A 13988-nucleotide genomic window follows, 5' to 3' on the forward strand; every position below is an offset into this window, starting at 1 on the left:
ATTCTGTGTCTCCCTCTCTCTCTGTCCCTCCTCTGCTTGCTCACACGGTCTCTCATTCTCTCTCTCTCTCCTTCCCTTTCTCTCTCTCAAAGATAAAATGAACATTAAAAACATTTTTTTAAAGAATGATCATAAGCATTTTAAAGCATGACCTTCACTCCTTTATCTGGCAGGTGTCATGTCATATCTTTATATCCACAACTTTGCTCCCTGACCTCCCAGCAAGACCAGCAAATGACTGAGATTTAAAGAAATACAGAATCTCTCTTTACAGATGTTTCCCCAAATCACACTACTTTTTACACCAGTAAAATGATCTGCATTCTTGCTTTGAGGGAGGGGAAAGGAAAGAAAAGAAGACTAGTGAGCCAAGCTAAGGATTCAGGAAGAAAAGAGAGGTTGGGGGGTCCCTGGGTGGCTCAGTCCATTAAGCATCTGATGCTTGATTTCAGCTCAGGACATGATCTGGAGGTTTCTTGAGTTTGAGCCCTTCATTGGGCTCTCTGCTGTCCGTGCAGAGCCCTCTTTGGGTTCTCTGACCCCCTCTCTCCGCCTGTCCCCTGCTCACTCATATGTGCTCTCTCCCTCACAGTTAGTGAGTTCGAGCCCCACCTCAGCCTCTGCTGACAGTGCAGAGCCTGCTTGGGATTCTCTCACTCTCTCCCTCTCTCTCTGCCCCTCCTATGCGCTTGCTGTCTCTCTCTCTCTATCTCTCTCTCCCTCTCTCTCCACCTCTCCCGTGCTCATTCTCTCTTTCTCTCTCTCAATATAAATAAATAAACTTAAAAAAAAAAACTGGAATGTGCATTTGAACATCAGGAAAATGAGCCTACTTGTAACCCTGAACTTCCCTAAGGTTTAATCAAATAAGCAATGTTTGGGTGCTGCTGGGTAGAGCGATCCCATATTCCACAGAACTATTGAACAGGTAGAAGAACATGAGTTTTTTATTCTTTCTTGTCAAGACGCCAATCATTGGGAGGCGATACGATGAGCTGCAGAACTCTTCCGGGCGTGATGGGAAGCCCAGGGCGATGGCCGTCACCAGGAGCACGTCCTCCACCTCATCTGGCTCCAACTCCAATGTCCTTGTTCCTGTAAGCTGGAAAAGGCCCCAGTACTCTCAGGTACAGAATCCTAGACTCCCAGGATTGGAAGGGAGCTCAGGGAGACCTATCAAGTCCAACTGCCCATGTGATCTGGGGTTCCTCCATCGCCATCCTGACATTGCCCAACTAATTGTCAACACTTGAGTGATGAGGATCCCATGGCACCCCAAGAGAACCTTTCTTATCTTTGAACAGCTCATTTCATTGAGTTAACATCTGACGTTTGCCACTTCTACCCATTGGTCCTAGTTCTCTTAGAAAATGAAATCTGATCTCTCACATAGCAGCCATTCAAATGGATAAAGAAACCCTCTCCCCTCTGTCACTCGTTCAAGTGAGTTCTCTTTTCTCCAAATACCATATCCTTAGCTCTTCTGACCAGTTCTATATGATAGGGCTTCACAAAAACACAGAATCTGCCCTTCTGGTTGCTTCCTCAAGCCACAGTGCTTTTTATTTTTTTAAAGTTTCTTAAAATATAATTTATTGTCAAATTGGCTAATATACAGTGTGTCCAGTATGCTCATGGTTTGGGGGGTAGATGTGTAAGCGATGACCGACGGGAATCTACCCACACTGCTTTTTAGACCAGTAAAATGATGTAAATTCTTACCTTGATGGAGAGGGGAGGGAGGAGGGAAGGGACAAATGAACCAAGCTAAGGAATCAGGAAGAAAAGAGAGGGTGGAAAATAGTCTGATATCCTGCTGCTCCTGCTATGAATGAATACTGGGGGAGGCCTGTACTTTCTCGAGGAGGTGCAAATGCTTTGCTTTCCCACGGCCATCTGACTGCTGTCCCCTGAGCATGCACNCTCTCTAGTGACTTCCTTCCAAGGCAGACTTTTCTGTTAGGAAGCACCAAAACCTTCCAGCAGCTCCAGAGTTATGTGATGATTTCAGGATAAAGGCATTCCCTTCCCAACATCTAAAGCAATTCTAGAAAAAAGACTCTTGCTGCACGTGTGAGGGAGACAAAGCCCCACTTAGTGGGAGAGGAGCTGCTCCCGAGATAAAAAGAGAGACTGTATTACTGGCAGAAAGCCAAATGGGTGGGTGCTGAGCAGAGACCACAGACATGCAGGTCTCACTGTCACCCTCCAAGGTTGGAGGAGTGGAATATATAGCATGGGGGCTGCTGGAACATGGCGGCTTCTCAGTGAGGGCTCACTGGGCTGTAGAGTAAGAGAGTCTACTATACGTTCTTAGGGATTTGGAAAAGAGAAGAAAAAATTACATCCCAACTCCATGTTCCTCAGTATGGATTCCTTCCCCGAAGTGTAAAATGCCCACTAAAACTTAGGGAGATATTTTAGCAAATCTCTTCTCATCCTCCAATGTCAAGGTCTTCCTGTCTTTGGCCTTGAAAAGATACTGTATTGGGTGTCCCTTCTATAATACGGAAAGAAGAATGCAGTGAGCCACATTCCATTAAGAAAGAAAAGCTATGAGCAATATTGGCCTCCTAGCAGTCTCCACATTAACTTAAATCAGATTAAAAGGGTAAGAATCATTTTACAGGGCTAGAAAGATTGCTTTAAGAGCATATCTGAAGTACATTAATATTTTTTAGCCTCTGGATTTCTCTTCCTTTTCATTCTCAACTCCCCAATTATCAATTATCCCGAGATCTAGTTCGTCTATGTCATTGGAAAATGCGATGGTTTATAGAAGAATCTCCGTGCTTAAGTGGCTTAAAAATAAGGCTCATGAAGCAGAAGGAATTGAATCTGTTTAACTTTAGAAAGAATAAATTGAGAAAGATTTAATATGGCTTGCAGGTAATTGAATTTTTTAATTCTGCAGAAAGTAAAGTTATTCTCCCATTTGAGGAAAATAAATGTGTGCTATCACATAATAGATTTAATTTAGGTGTAAGGAAAGCCTTGCTAATGCTGGAAGTTGTAACAGACAAGAAAAGTTGATCAAGGGGAGTCATGAATATCTGCTGAGTTTCACACTCCTCCCTCAGGAAAACTTAGGTCAGCACTGCCCAGTAGAAACATAATGTGAGTCTTGTTTTTAAACTTTCTAAAAGTCACTTTTTTTTAAAAAGTAGAAACAGGTAAAATCAATTTTAATAACATATTTTAGTTAACCTGATATATCTCAAACATTATTACTTCAAAATGCAACCAACATTTTGCAATATTAATGAGATATTTTGCATTCTTTTTTTTTTTGTACCGAAGCCTGTGTATTTTACATCTCAATTCTTACCACATGTCAGGGGCCATAGCCTTGTGTGGCTAATAGCTGTAGTATTGGAGCAGATTTGATCACAGAACTGCATGATTAAAATGTGTTTTTGTATCTCTTTTCCAGAAGAGGACAAAAGAGAAGTTGGTGCACGTCCTTTCTCTGTGTGGCCAAGAAGTAGGATTAAGCAAAAATCCATCAGTAAGTTCCATGATTTATCACATTTATATTGGTATCATATTGTTGGTCTTTTTTTACATTTAGAGAAGTCCGCTATAAATTACAGGTATGAACACACTCATAGGTTATTTCTCTCCACACTAAGATTTTTTAATCTCACTTAGTTCGGAAACAATGAATGCTTTTGTTAGCTATTTGCTTCAGTTTGTTTGTAAATAAACACTGTTATTTTTATTTTTTTTAATTATTTGGATTTTTTTATTAATATGCCCAGAGATCCTTAAAACATATATATTTCTGTGTGTGCATATACATATATGACTGTCTCCTCTATCACTATATTTAATATTCCTTTGGGGTGTAATTTTGCTCTGTGTATACACATGTATATATGTATACACACACACACATATATACACAAACACACATATATATGACTATCTCCTGCATCACCATATTTAATATACCTTCCTTTGGGGTATAATTTTGCTCTGTGTATATACATGTGTGTATATATATACATATATGACTGTCTCCTGCATCACCATATTTAATATAAATTCCTTTGGGGTGTAATTTTGCTCTGTGTGTACACACCTCTTCCTGTGATGTCCTTATATGACTCGTGCACAAATAGGGATGGAAATAATGATATATCATTATGTTTCTTTTCTCTCTTACAAACATCCATTGATGTTACAGTTAAAACAACAACCACCACAACATGCTATTGGGCTTTGGAATAAATGAATAATCAAAGTATTAGAATTTAGCTCCTGAAGCTTTTATAAAATTTACGGAATTATGATTGTCTGTGAGACTATCATAGCAAAAGCAATAAAAATCTCGGGGTCTGGTTTCCCTGGCTGTTTTTATTTCATGTTCATCTCAGCCTCTTTGTTATTAACAAGAACTAAATATCGAACTAAATAATTTCCCAAATGAAGTAAGAACTAGCAAACAGTTGCTCCCGGGAGCTGTGTTTGAAACTCAAAATGTATCTACGAACATAGTTCACGAGCCCATGAAATGTTAGAAGCCTGTAAATACTTGCTACAGTGCAGATTGGTGTTTCTTATGGTCGGTCGGGAATGTGCCCCTGCTAGCCAGCAGCTAAGCTCAGCTTCCACTGAAGCCACCTTTTTAGTGTTATCGCTCAGTGGGTTTGTTGCTGCTCCTGCGACATTACTGAGGGCAGAAGGGACGAGGAGATAGTGGCAGTGGATGAGGGGGCTGAGCAAGGGCACTTTACCTCTGTGGGGTGAGGACCATTTCCTATCGCCAGCCAGACTGGCACGTCCTCCTCAGATCTCAACTGCCTGTTTCCATGCTAGAAATATTTACCTAGAGTATGTCACCCGTCAGAGATGAAGTGCCAGCCGGGAAAAAGAGCCTTCCACTGAGGAAGTCCAAATTGTAGCCCCGTCTCTCACACACTAGTTGGCTGGCCCTCGGTGCTATTTGTCTCATAGACCCATTTTCAGTTCCTGAGCAAACTGTGTGTTGTGGGCCATTGCATGAGAACATAGTGCAAGTCACAGGGCTGTGCTTAAACACTGGAGGAAAAAGGGACATTTCGAATCCATTCATTCTTTTTACTTTCGAGAGGCACTTGTTATACTAAATTCATACAATGATTTGCCTGCTTCTCAAGGAAGACTAGACATTATAATGGCTAAAAAAATCATACTGTTCACTTTTATTTAATATCAATATGTTCAGGAGAGGACGGATAGCAAAACATTGAGGTCCATTTGCAATTTCTTATTTCTATAAAGTTATATTAAAATGTCCCAGTGGGAAAAGACTCTAAACACAGAAGATGGCTTTAAGATTATTAACATACAGGAGGTCTTAATAGGAAAGAAATGTTCTGTCCTGTTTATACCAACAGGAAGGGAATTTAGGTATAAATTATGAGCATGGCTGCTCACATACTCGTCTGTAATTCAAATGAGCAAGGACTGTACTTTCTGTCCTCTGTATCTTATTCTTTATTGGTTTGTGGTTTATCTCTGAAAGGGTTAAATGCTTTGCACTCACAGGCCTTTCTTTAATAACGATTCTTGGTATCAGTAGTCCTTAAAATAATATGTGATAATATGCATGTGAAGCGTACGTGCATGCGTACAATTTCTAACCTCAGTTAGAGGAAAACAGTGGAAAATTTCTTGGCTGGTCTAGTTTGTCTGTGAATACACACTTGGTTGTCACACACACACACACACACACACACACACACACACACTCCGATGGGATCCAGTCTTCATTAAGCAGCAGCAACGTGACTTGAACTTTTTCCTCCTGTGTGAACTTGCGTCTTTGCAATGAGTTTAATCTGAAGGCACCTGTCCAACATAAATAATAAGAGAACATTCTAAAAATACCCACTTAAGGAATTAGGTGTGTACTGGAAATAGATGGCCACGAAGAGCCAATTACAGTTTTTATAGCACAAACAACCGAAGGGAGAACTGTCTCTCAGGAGAGGACTCTTGTGATTCGTAGGTGATTTTTTCATCGTGTGGGGATCTGGACCTGCTGGAGCATCAGACCAGCTTGGTATCTTCTGAGGACGGCGCCCGAGAGCAGGAGAACATGGATGACACAAACAGCGAGCAGCAGTTTAGAGTCTTTAGGGACTTCGATTTCCTAGATGTGGAACTGGAGGATGGAGAGGTACAGTATATTCTCTGTAAAAATACCCCCTCAGCCTTTCCTTGCCTAACGAGAACAGTTTCTTTTTACCTGCTAACTAATCAGGTTTTATAACAGACTCTTTAATTGGAAAGCTGTAAACTTTATTTTCAATCAACTTATTCAAAGTACAGCGGCTTAACTCTGGCAAAAGTTACCACACCCTTCCTGTCTGAGTCCACAGCGTATAAGCTGCCAAGTTATTTCTAAATGGCAGGGATCTGACGTTTAATGACCACACAAAGACTGTGTGTGTGCAGTCCAGAGATGAACTTTAAGGAAAAAAAAAATCACAGACACATTCAGGTCCCGAGCCTGTTCGCTGGTACCTGGGTAAAACATGCTAAGTGTCTAATTATTTCAAAAGTGAAATGACTCTAATTCAGTTACTTCAAAGCTTGCCTGCTCCGACAGGAGAATACAGCCTCAGGGCTCCGCATCTTTGTGCCGTTTGATGAGATCACGACAACTTGAAACAAGATCTAGTGCACGGGAGAGCTCTTTGCTCCGCTCTGGGCTGGTAGCTAGTGTTCCTGACACCTGGAGCAGCTGAATTCATGTCTCAACCGGCAAATGCAGATTTGTGGATTCGAATGATAATTATGGTAATAGGATGCTTTCAGTTATGAATCATGTTTTCGAAAACCGGGATTGGAAGGAGGGGCCTCATTCTGACCCTCTCATTTCAGTAGCTTCAAGGCACGTTCCAGCTGGGGGTAGTCTCTGCCTCATGGAGGAAAACGAAATTGACGAAAGGGAGACTGGCATGAGTAAAACTGCCTGGTACTGAGCCGGGTCCTGGTATGACTTAATGTACTGAGGCTCACATCCAGCTAAATGCACTGTCTTTCCCAGACAAAGAAAGGGCTTTCTGCCCAGTCTTACAGTTAAAATGGAGGCCCAAATGCAAAGTTTATCCTATCCTGTGACTGGTAGGCACCTCCTGACTCAACTAGAATCTTGTGGGAAACGGGCTTCCAGCCCCTGCTTACCTTCCCTAAAAGGATGTGATTGCAGACCAGTCCTCTTATGTTGAGGTAAGGCCAAGAAGCTATCCGTTTTTGTTCCTCCCAGCCAAGGCCCACCCTGGATGTCTGGGGAGAATTATGTCCCCAGAATGAAGAATGTTTTCTTTACCTGCTCTTTCTATAGCAAACAAGTTTAGCAGACCCAGTCATTAAAGAGTATAAAGACGCGAGCTGTAAAGCACCTTTAAAATAAGTGTCAGCTTTTCACCTTGAATTATTCCAGAACCAGTAAAAAGTATTGCAGAGTTTTTTGACTGTTAACCTTAATGAGTGATAAAGAAATCAATCACTAGATGTGGAGAGGACTGTTTTAAAAAGTCTAAGCCAAAATACAACAGTTTAGAATACTTTCAAAATGTCTCTGAGTCAGAGCTATATGGAATGTCAGAAAGATTAGCTCCCTGATCTGGGCCACTGACCTAACCTTTGTTCTTGGCCTAGAATTCAAGCTTAGGCACCCTCTTCACTCTGGAAGTTAAAGTAAGGAGGGAAAATTTGATGAAGCAAGAGAGGCATCATTTTCTAGTCTCAGCCAAAGTTAAAAAAAGAAAATGTCTCATGGGACATGGCCTGGCAGGAGTTATGTAAAGTGGAGGAATCAGACACAATTTCCGAACAGATTTAATTTCTATCAAAATAAAAGAAGGAAAATATAAGGTGCCCCTCACTTGAAAATAAATATTATACTAATGTTTTCGGGGCATCATAAATAATGAATGCTACTTCTACCTTCTAGTATTCTTATTCTATTATTCTAGCAAACATGAACTCCAAAATCATAGTGATCATTTTATCTTATATGATTAAGATTTTATAAGAAACTTGAGAGTGTGGGGGTGCCTGGGTGGCTCAGTCCATTAAGCGTCCGACTTTTGATTTTGGCTCAGGTTGTGATATCACCATTCATGAGTTCGAGCCCTGCCTTGGGCTCCATGCTGAGTATGGAGACTCCTTGGGATTCTCTCTCTCTCTTTCTCTCTCTCTCTGTTCCTCTCCCATTCACACTCAGTCTTTCTCACAAATAAATAAAACTTAAAAAAAAAAAAAAGAAACGTAAGAGTGTGGAAGTATATATTTCATCCAAATAAAATAAGCCATCTGAGAATATTTTGCTACTTCTCAATAAGATTGTAATAAGGGGTTCAGCAAGCTTACAGGGTGGTATAGTAAAAACGCTCGAGGTTTAGAATCAGGCATGTCCAACTCTGAATTTCAACTCTGCCACTGACCTAGCTCGATGACTTTAAGCGTGGATGCGGTTTCCTTGGCTTCCTCATCTGTTAAATGGTTATGATAATAGCCTGTCGAGTTGATGTGAGGATTAAGAACCTCTATAAAGCTTCTAGCACAGTGTCAGGCACATAGTAGGCATTCCTTTGTCCTGTGATTGGTGAATACTTTTAGCATATCCTCATCTGAGAAAGCCAAGCATATCTGGCATCTACAGCAAAACACAATTACCAAAAAAAGACAACTTTTTTTTACATCTATTCCTTTTCATTAAATAGTCTCAGAATTTACTGACTCTTATCTGTAACACTTTGCCCTTGAACTTCCTAGACTCTTTACAAGGTGCCATATCCTTGCTATTAATTGCACATTAGCAGTGAACACCCCAGAATGACAAACACTAGCCTTGTGAGACGAATCAGGCGATGCCACCTTTTTTTTTCTCCCCGTTGATGACCCTCATTCATTTCCCCACAACATTTAACAATTTTCTCACAAAGAAAACTTTAAGCATCCCCCCCACCCACAAAAAAAGACGTTGAGGAGCACAAGTTGTCAGTCACTGAAGGGGCAAGCTATTTCAGAAAGCATATTTATGATCTGTTACCCCAGGTACATCATCCACCCCTCAGAGGATTGGAATGGCTGGTGTTTGGTACTGATTTCCATCTTTGGGGGTTTGTGTAGCTTTACCTTTTTTTTTAAGTTGCGTCAACTGAAGTATATATTGTTGCCACTGTTTTTTGTTGTTGTGTTAAAACTAAGATAAATGCACTTGAGTGTCTTTAATATAATCGTTTTAAATAGACCTCTTATTTGTTTTTCTGTCCATTCAATCTGCTACCAAGGAACTTCAGGTAAGATGATGCTATGTTTAATTCAGATCCGCTAAGTAGATGTTTTGCAACATTGCAGATTTATAACAACATAATTGCTTTTTTCCTCCCTTCTAGCGTATGTGTGCCTATCTGCGTGCATATTTACACTGAGGTGTGTGTGAGACAAGAAGTGTTTTTCTTTGTTGTTTCAGGATGGGAATAGTTTGTAAACTATAAGTACAAGATAGTTTTAAAATATTTCTATGCCTAGGCTGGAAGTTACATAATTATATCTCTTGAGAGAAAGTGAGGTTTTAAATATGATCCATAGAAATCTTATAATGCCTGAGAATAATGCACAACAGAATTGGTCGTGTTGTTAAACTCCCTGATTAAAGGTAAAGTCAACAAGCTGTGTCTAACAGTCTACCACAAACACTTCCAAGCAGATCCACTTGTTTTCCAGGAATTAGGAGCTGTCTTTGTTTGCAGCTGTATAACGTATCATCCAAATGAGAACCATTTCTCAAGTAAAAGGGAGTGCTAATAATAATTGCGTCCAGGCAACAGGCATTAACCGGGACCATTGTGGGCATACTAACCTATGATCACCCTACTATCCATTGCCATGTCAGACTTACTCTGATTGGTATATTTGGGGAAATATATTTTGACCACATTACACCTACATTCCTTCACCAATAATTCTTATTTGACAGAGTTCTAGTATTTAAAAAAAATTATTTCAAAGAATAGTATTTCTAACATTTCCAGAATGTTCAATCACTGAAACTTTCTCATCTCAGTATAAATTCTGAGTAGTTAAGTTTGATAACTGACATATGCAGATTGTCTTAAATAATTAGCCACCTCCTAAATTTTCTCACACTTGGAAAAATCTGACGTAATCAGTAAAACGCTGTGGGTTGACTTTTAATCACCACACACACTTGAGCTAGACGATAGCACTCTTCCATCTAAATTCTTTAGCCACCACCGGGGAAAGAGCTTCAACACCTTTGCTTCTGATGGAGAGCTATTGCATCCTCCAGAAAGCCATCCCAATATTATTCCTGCGACAGAAGCCTTCACTTACCCCCAGTTCTCATGCCTGGTCCATCCAGGTCTTCAGTAGAGGTGCAGTCATATCCGTAGGAACAGCCTTCCTTGCCTGACCCTAGGTGTCTGTCCATGTTTCTCTGCAAGCTCATGGCTCTGTCTCAGGCTCAGTGTGGGAGACTTCCAGAATTGTTGTCTAAGATAGTCCATCCAGCCCATCCACTGATTTGATGCATGAGAATCAGCATTAGGGTTTATGTTTTACATTCATATTTTGTGTATTTCTCCCAGTAATTCGTGCATTCTTTTCCTCTGTATTCTTATTCTTTCCATCTTTTTAACTTCTTCACACATTGCATTTTCTTTTTCTTTCCAGAACTCTTGCCTCTCCCACATTGTTTTTTCATTTTTTCACTGAAACAGCTATTTTAAAATCCCAGCACAACAGGTAACCTCTTCCACTAGGAAAAAAATTATTTGGTGACAGTTTATCCCAGCAGATACAGATAAAGGTATAGATACAGGTAAGACAGCAGATATAGCTACAGATATGGAAAGCATATTCAAAGTCTCCTTTCTCTTTATAGTCAGAGAGTCCTAAGAACAATCATAAACATCACACATGGGGATCAATAATGAAAATAATTTCTGTGTCATATCCAGAATGTGTTCAGGATCATTACCTGTTGCCTTCTACCATGAATAGCCAAAACAGACTTTGGAAAAGCTAAGCATCTGTTCTATGAGAGATCTATGAGAATGGCAAACTTTCCTTCATTAGCATCCAGGAAAAATAGGTCCTTAAACCAGAAGAAGATTAATAAATTTAATGTTCATAGTTTTAACAGTGATTTGCATCTCTGTTACGGTTACGCTACTCACTGAGCTCTCAACAGTTGTTTCATTTCAGCAACCCATCAGACAGGGTTTCACCCGACTAATAAATGAAAAGATTCTGGGCTAGATTTTGTTTAGATTACCTGTTTGTGTAGGTTAAAACTTGCTTATCAAGGGGTTGGGTACTGTTTCCCTTGCTTTATTACTGTTTTAACAGAGAGAAAAATAAAACCCAAATTCCTTTCTAGGAAGATATTTTGTGTGGATAAATAAACTTACTTAATATCAGATGGTTAGTACAGAAAGTCTGAGATGCAGCTAGAAGCTTGAACACTTGTATTGCCGCTTAGCGCAGTTCTTAGTAAATTAAAAGGCAGCAATAGTAACTTAGGACCAAGTCAGTGATTTCAGGGAAGCACCTCTTTTCTACGCTGGGACAATTATTTAAAGATGAGCCTAAAGCAAAAGTCAAGCCACGCTGCTCTGGCCTCTGTGTAGTGCATGATCCGTCAGACTTCGCCCAGCTGCTCTCAGATGTTCTTTTAACTCTGCATTTGATCTGCAAAAACCGCTGTAGCAGGAACAGGCTGGAATGTTTACCTAATGCTCTTCTACTTAATACCCAAAGGATGTGGAATGTGCTACAGCATAGCTCCTACTTTTTCTCCTTCTGAAAACGGTACTAAACGGGCCGGGGAGGGGCATACCTCTTTAGAGATTGTTTTAATATCAATGGTCTCTTTCTTACAGATTTTCGGAAACACAGATCATTATAGAACTTACTAAAGTCACATTTTAAAAAATAAAATATCACCCACTGTGCCACCAGGGAGAAGTGTGTAAATGCTTCTCCCTGTGATTTAATATGCATCTAGGTGAAAATAGTATGCTTTTACTACCTTTCACATCATGGGAACAAATTGTTTGGTACCAAAGTAGTCGAGGGCTTGAGAGTTCCTCATGAAAACATTTAATTCTAAGCTGTGACTTAATCAGATGTGTGAAGGTGTGAGTGCAGGAAGATCCTGGCATAAAAACCAGCCGATGGTGTGATTTCAGGGTGAGAGTATGGACAATTTCAACTGGGGAGTGCGCAGACGTTCTCTGGATAGTTTGGACAAGTGTGACATGCAGCTTTTGGAGGAGCACCAACTTTCAGGAAGGTCTCCCAGCCTAAACAAAATGAACCATGAGGATTCTGACGAGTCCTCCGAAGAGGAGGACCTCACAACCAGCCAGATCCTGGAGCACTCAGACCTCGTAAGTAGGAACCTTCCCACCATAGGAAACAGGAGGCCTATTTTCGTAATTAAAGCAGTTGTGTGATTTCCAGTTGCTGCTAAAGAACCTTTCCACAGCTGCTAAACTAAAATCTGAAATGTCAGGTGGTGTCTAACTGATTGTAACACGCCTCTTGCCTATAGGTTGCTAACGGACACAAATACTGGGGTATTTGTTCTAAGCCCTTAATGCCATCAAGTCTGTTCAGGCCTGGACTTTTCCTCAAATAACTTTTATGAGGCTGGAATCTTTTTAAAAATTCCTGAGACATCTGAAATTTGGGGAAATATAACAGACGTGGATGTGGTTCTCTGCAAATATGAGTGTTCATGTTTTTGAGTTCTGTGCCTTAATACCCTCTCTCAGCTGCTGTGTGTATGTTCTGACAGTGAAATATGTGCTTTAAATAATACCTACCAACCAGCAGCCAGCTCAGACAATGGTTCATAACTCCGGTGTAAAGAATAATTCAAGCTTTTAGAGAGACTTCACTCTGTGTTTTATTTGCTTCGCTTTCTCAACAGATCATGACTCGTTCCCCTTCTGAGGAGACGAATCCCTTGGAACCGCTCACCGCAGCCTGTGACATGACTCCTGCGGACCCTCATTCCTTCAACACCAGAATGGCTAGCTTTGACGCGACTCTGTCGGACATGAATAATCTGCAGATTTCTGAGGGCTCCAAGGTGAAGAGATTTTGGCAATTACAATGGCACTTTTCTTAAAGAAAGAGCACCTTCCATCTTCTGAGACATCTTAGGGGGTTCTAAGTGGAGAGACAGTCTTTATCTTTTTCTTCCCTGCTTTTCTGAAATACTTGAGTTTGTGCACCTGGGCCTTTGTTTTGAAGCGGTTATACTCTCACAAATGAGCAGCCGCCTTCTTGTGGGTTGAAAGAGATTCAGTCTGAGGTCTTTTTCAAATGGAACACTTTGCATCTCCCCTATAGCAGAAACACTGCTGATTAATGGCAAAACAAATCGGTGTGTGTCTGAGATGGCTGTGGCTTACAAACTGCTGTTCTTTGTCATGACTTTTATAAAACAATATGCTAAGTGAGGAGTGCGTGTGTGTGCATGTGTTTGGGGAAATTTTTTCCTCTGTAGGAACCAGCTCTGCAATCTGTGCATTGATTCCATTCTGGCCTTTTGACATACTATTGGAATTTTCAGTGTTGATCACAATATTATGCCAGATTTGCACAACACTATCCTAGCCAGACTGAGGAGAGAAGTAAGTAATGGATACAGTTTTCTTATTTAAAAGGTCAGGTCTTTAAAAAGGTAACAATGTACATTTCATTTAAAGTTTATTTTATCAAATTTCCCTAAAATATGGCAAGCAGAAAACCACCCACTGCCACACTGTGTTCACATAAGTGCCCACATTTATGCCCATCGGTATAGAATTTTATTCTCTTATACCGGAAAGACCAAATTAATCTCCAACTGGTGTTAGGAGAAAACTTCCTCTCTCCTGAGTTTGGCAGTACAAGTTTGAAGGAGAAAATCATAAACATAATTTCTAAAATGTATAAAAGTACATTCTTTC

At 40.4% G+C, this 13988-nt stretch overlaps 1 protein-coding gene across 1 annotated transcript in view; it reads left to right on the forward strand.

Moving 5' to 3' along the window:
- Nucleotides 1-13988, forward strand: part of FRY (FRY microtubule binding protein) — a 269335-nt gene that overhangs the window by 220310 nt on the left and 35037 nt on the right. Inside the window, exons 50-53 of the mRNA XM_077752524.1 lie at nt 3434-3508; nt 5996-6166; nt 12216-12416; nt 12962-13123. Of these exons, the coding sequence (XP_077608650.1) occupies nt 3434-3508; nt 5996-6166; nt 12216-12416; nt 12962-13123 (609 nt within the window). The remainder of the gene's footprint in view (nt 1-3433; nt 3509-5995; nt 6167-12215; nt 12417-12961; nt 13124-13988) is intronic.

This window comes from Crocuta crocuta, unplaced genomic scaffold, assembly GCF_008692635.1.
Source record: "Crocuta crocuta isolate KB4526 unplaced genomic scaffold, BGI_CrCroc_1.0 scaffold190, whole genome shotgun sequence".
Lineage (NCBI taxonomy): Eukaryota > Metazoa > Chordata > Mammalia > Carnivora > Hyaenidae > Crocuta > Crocuta crocuta.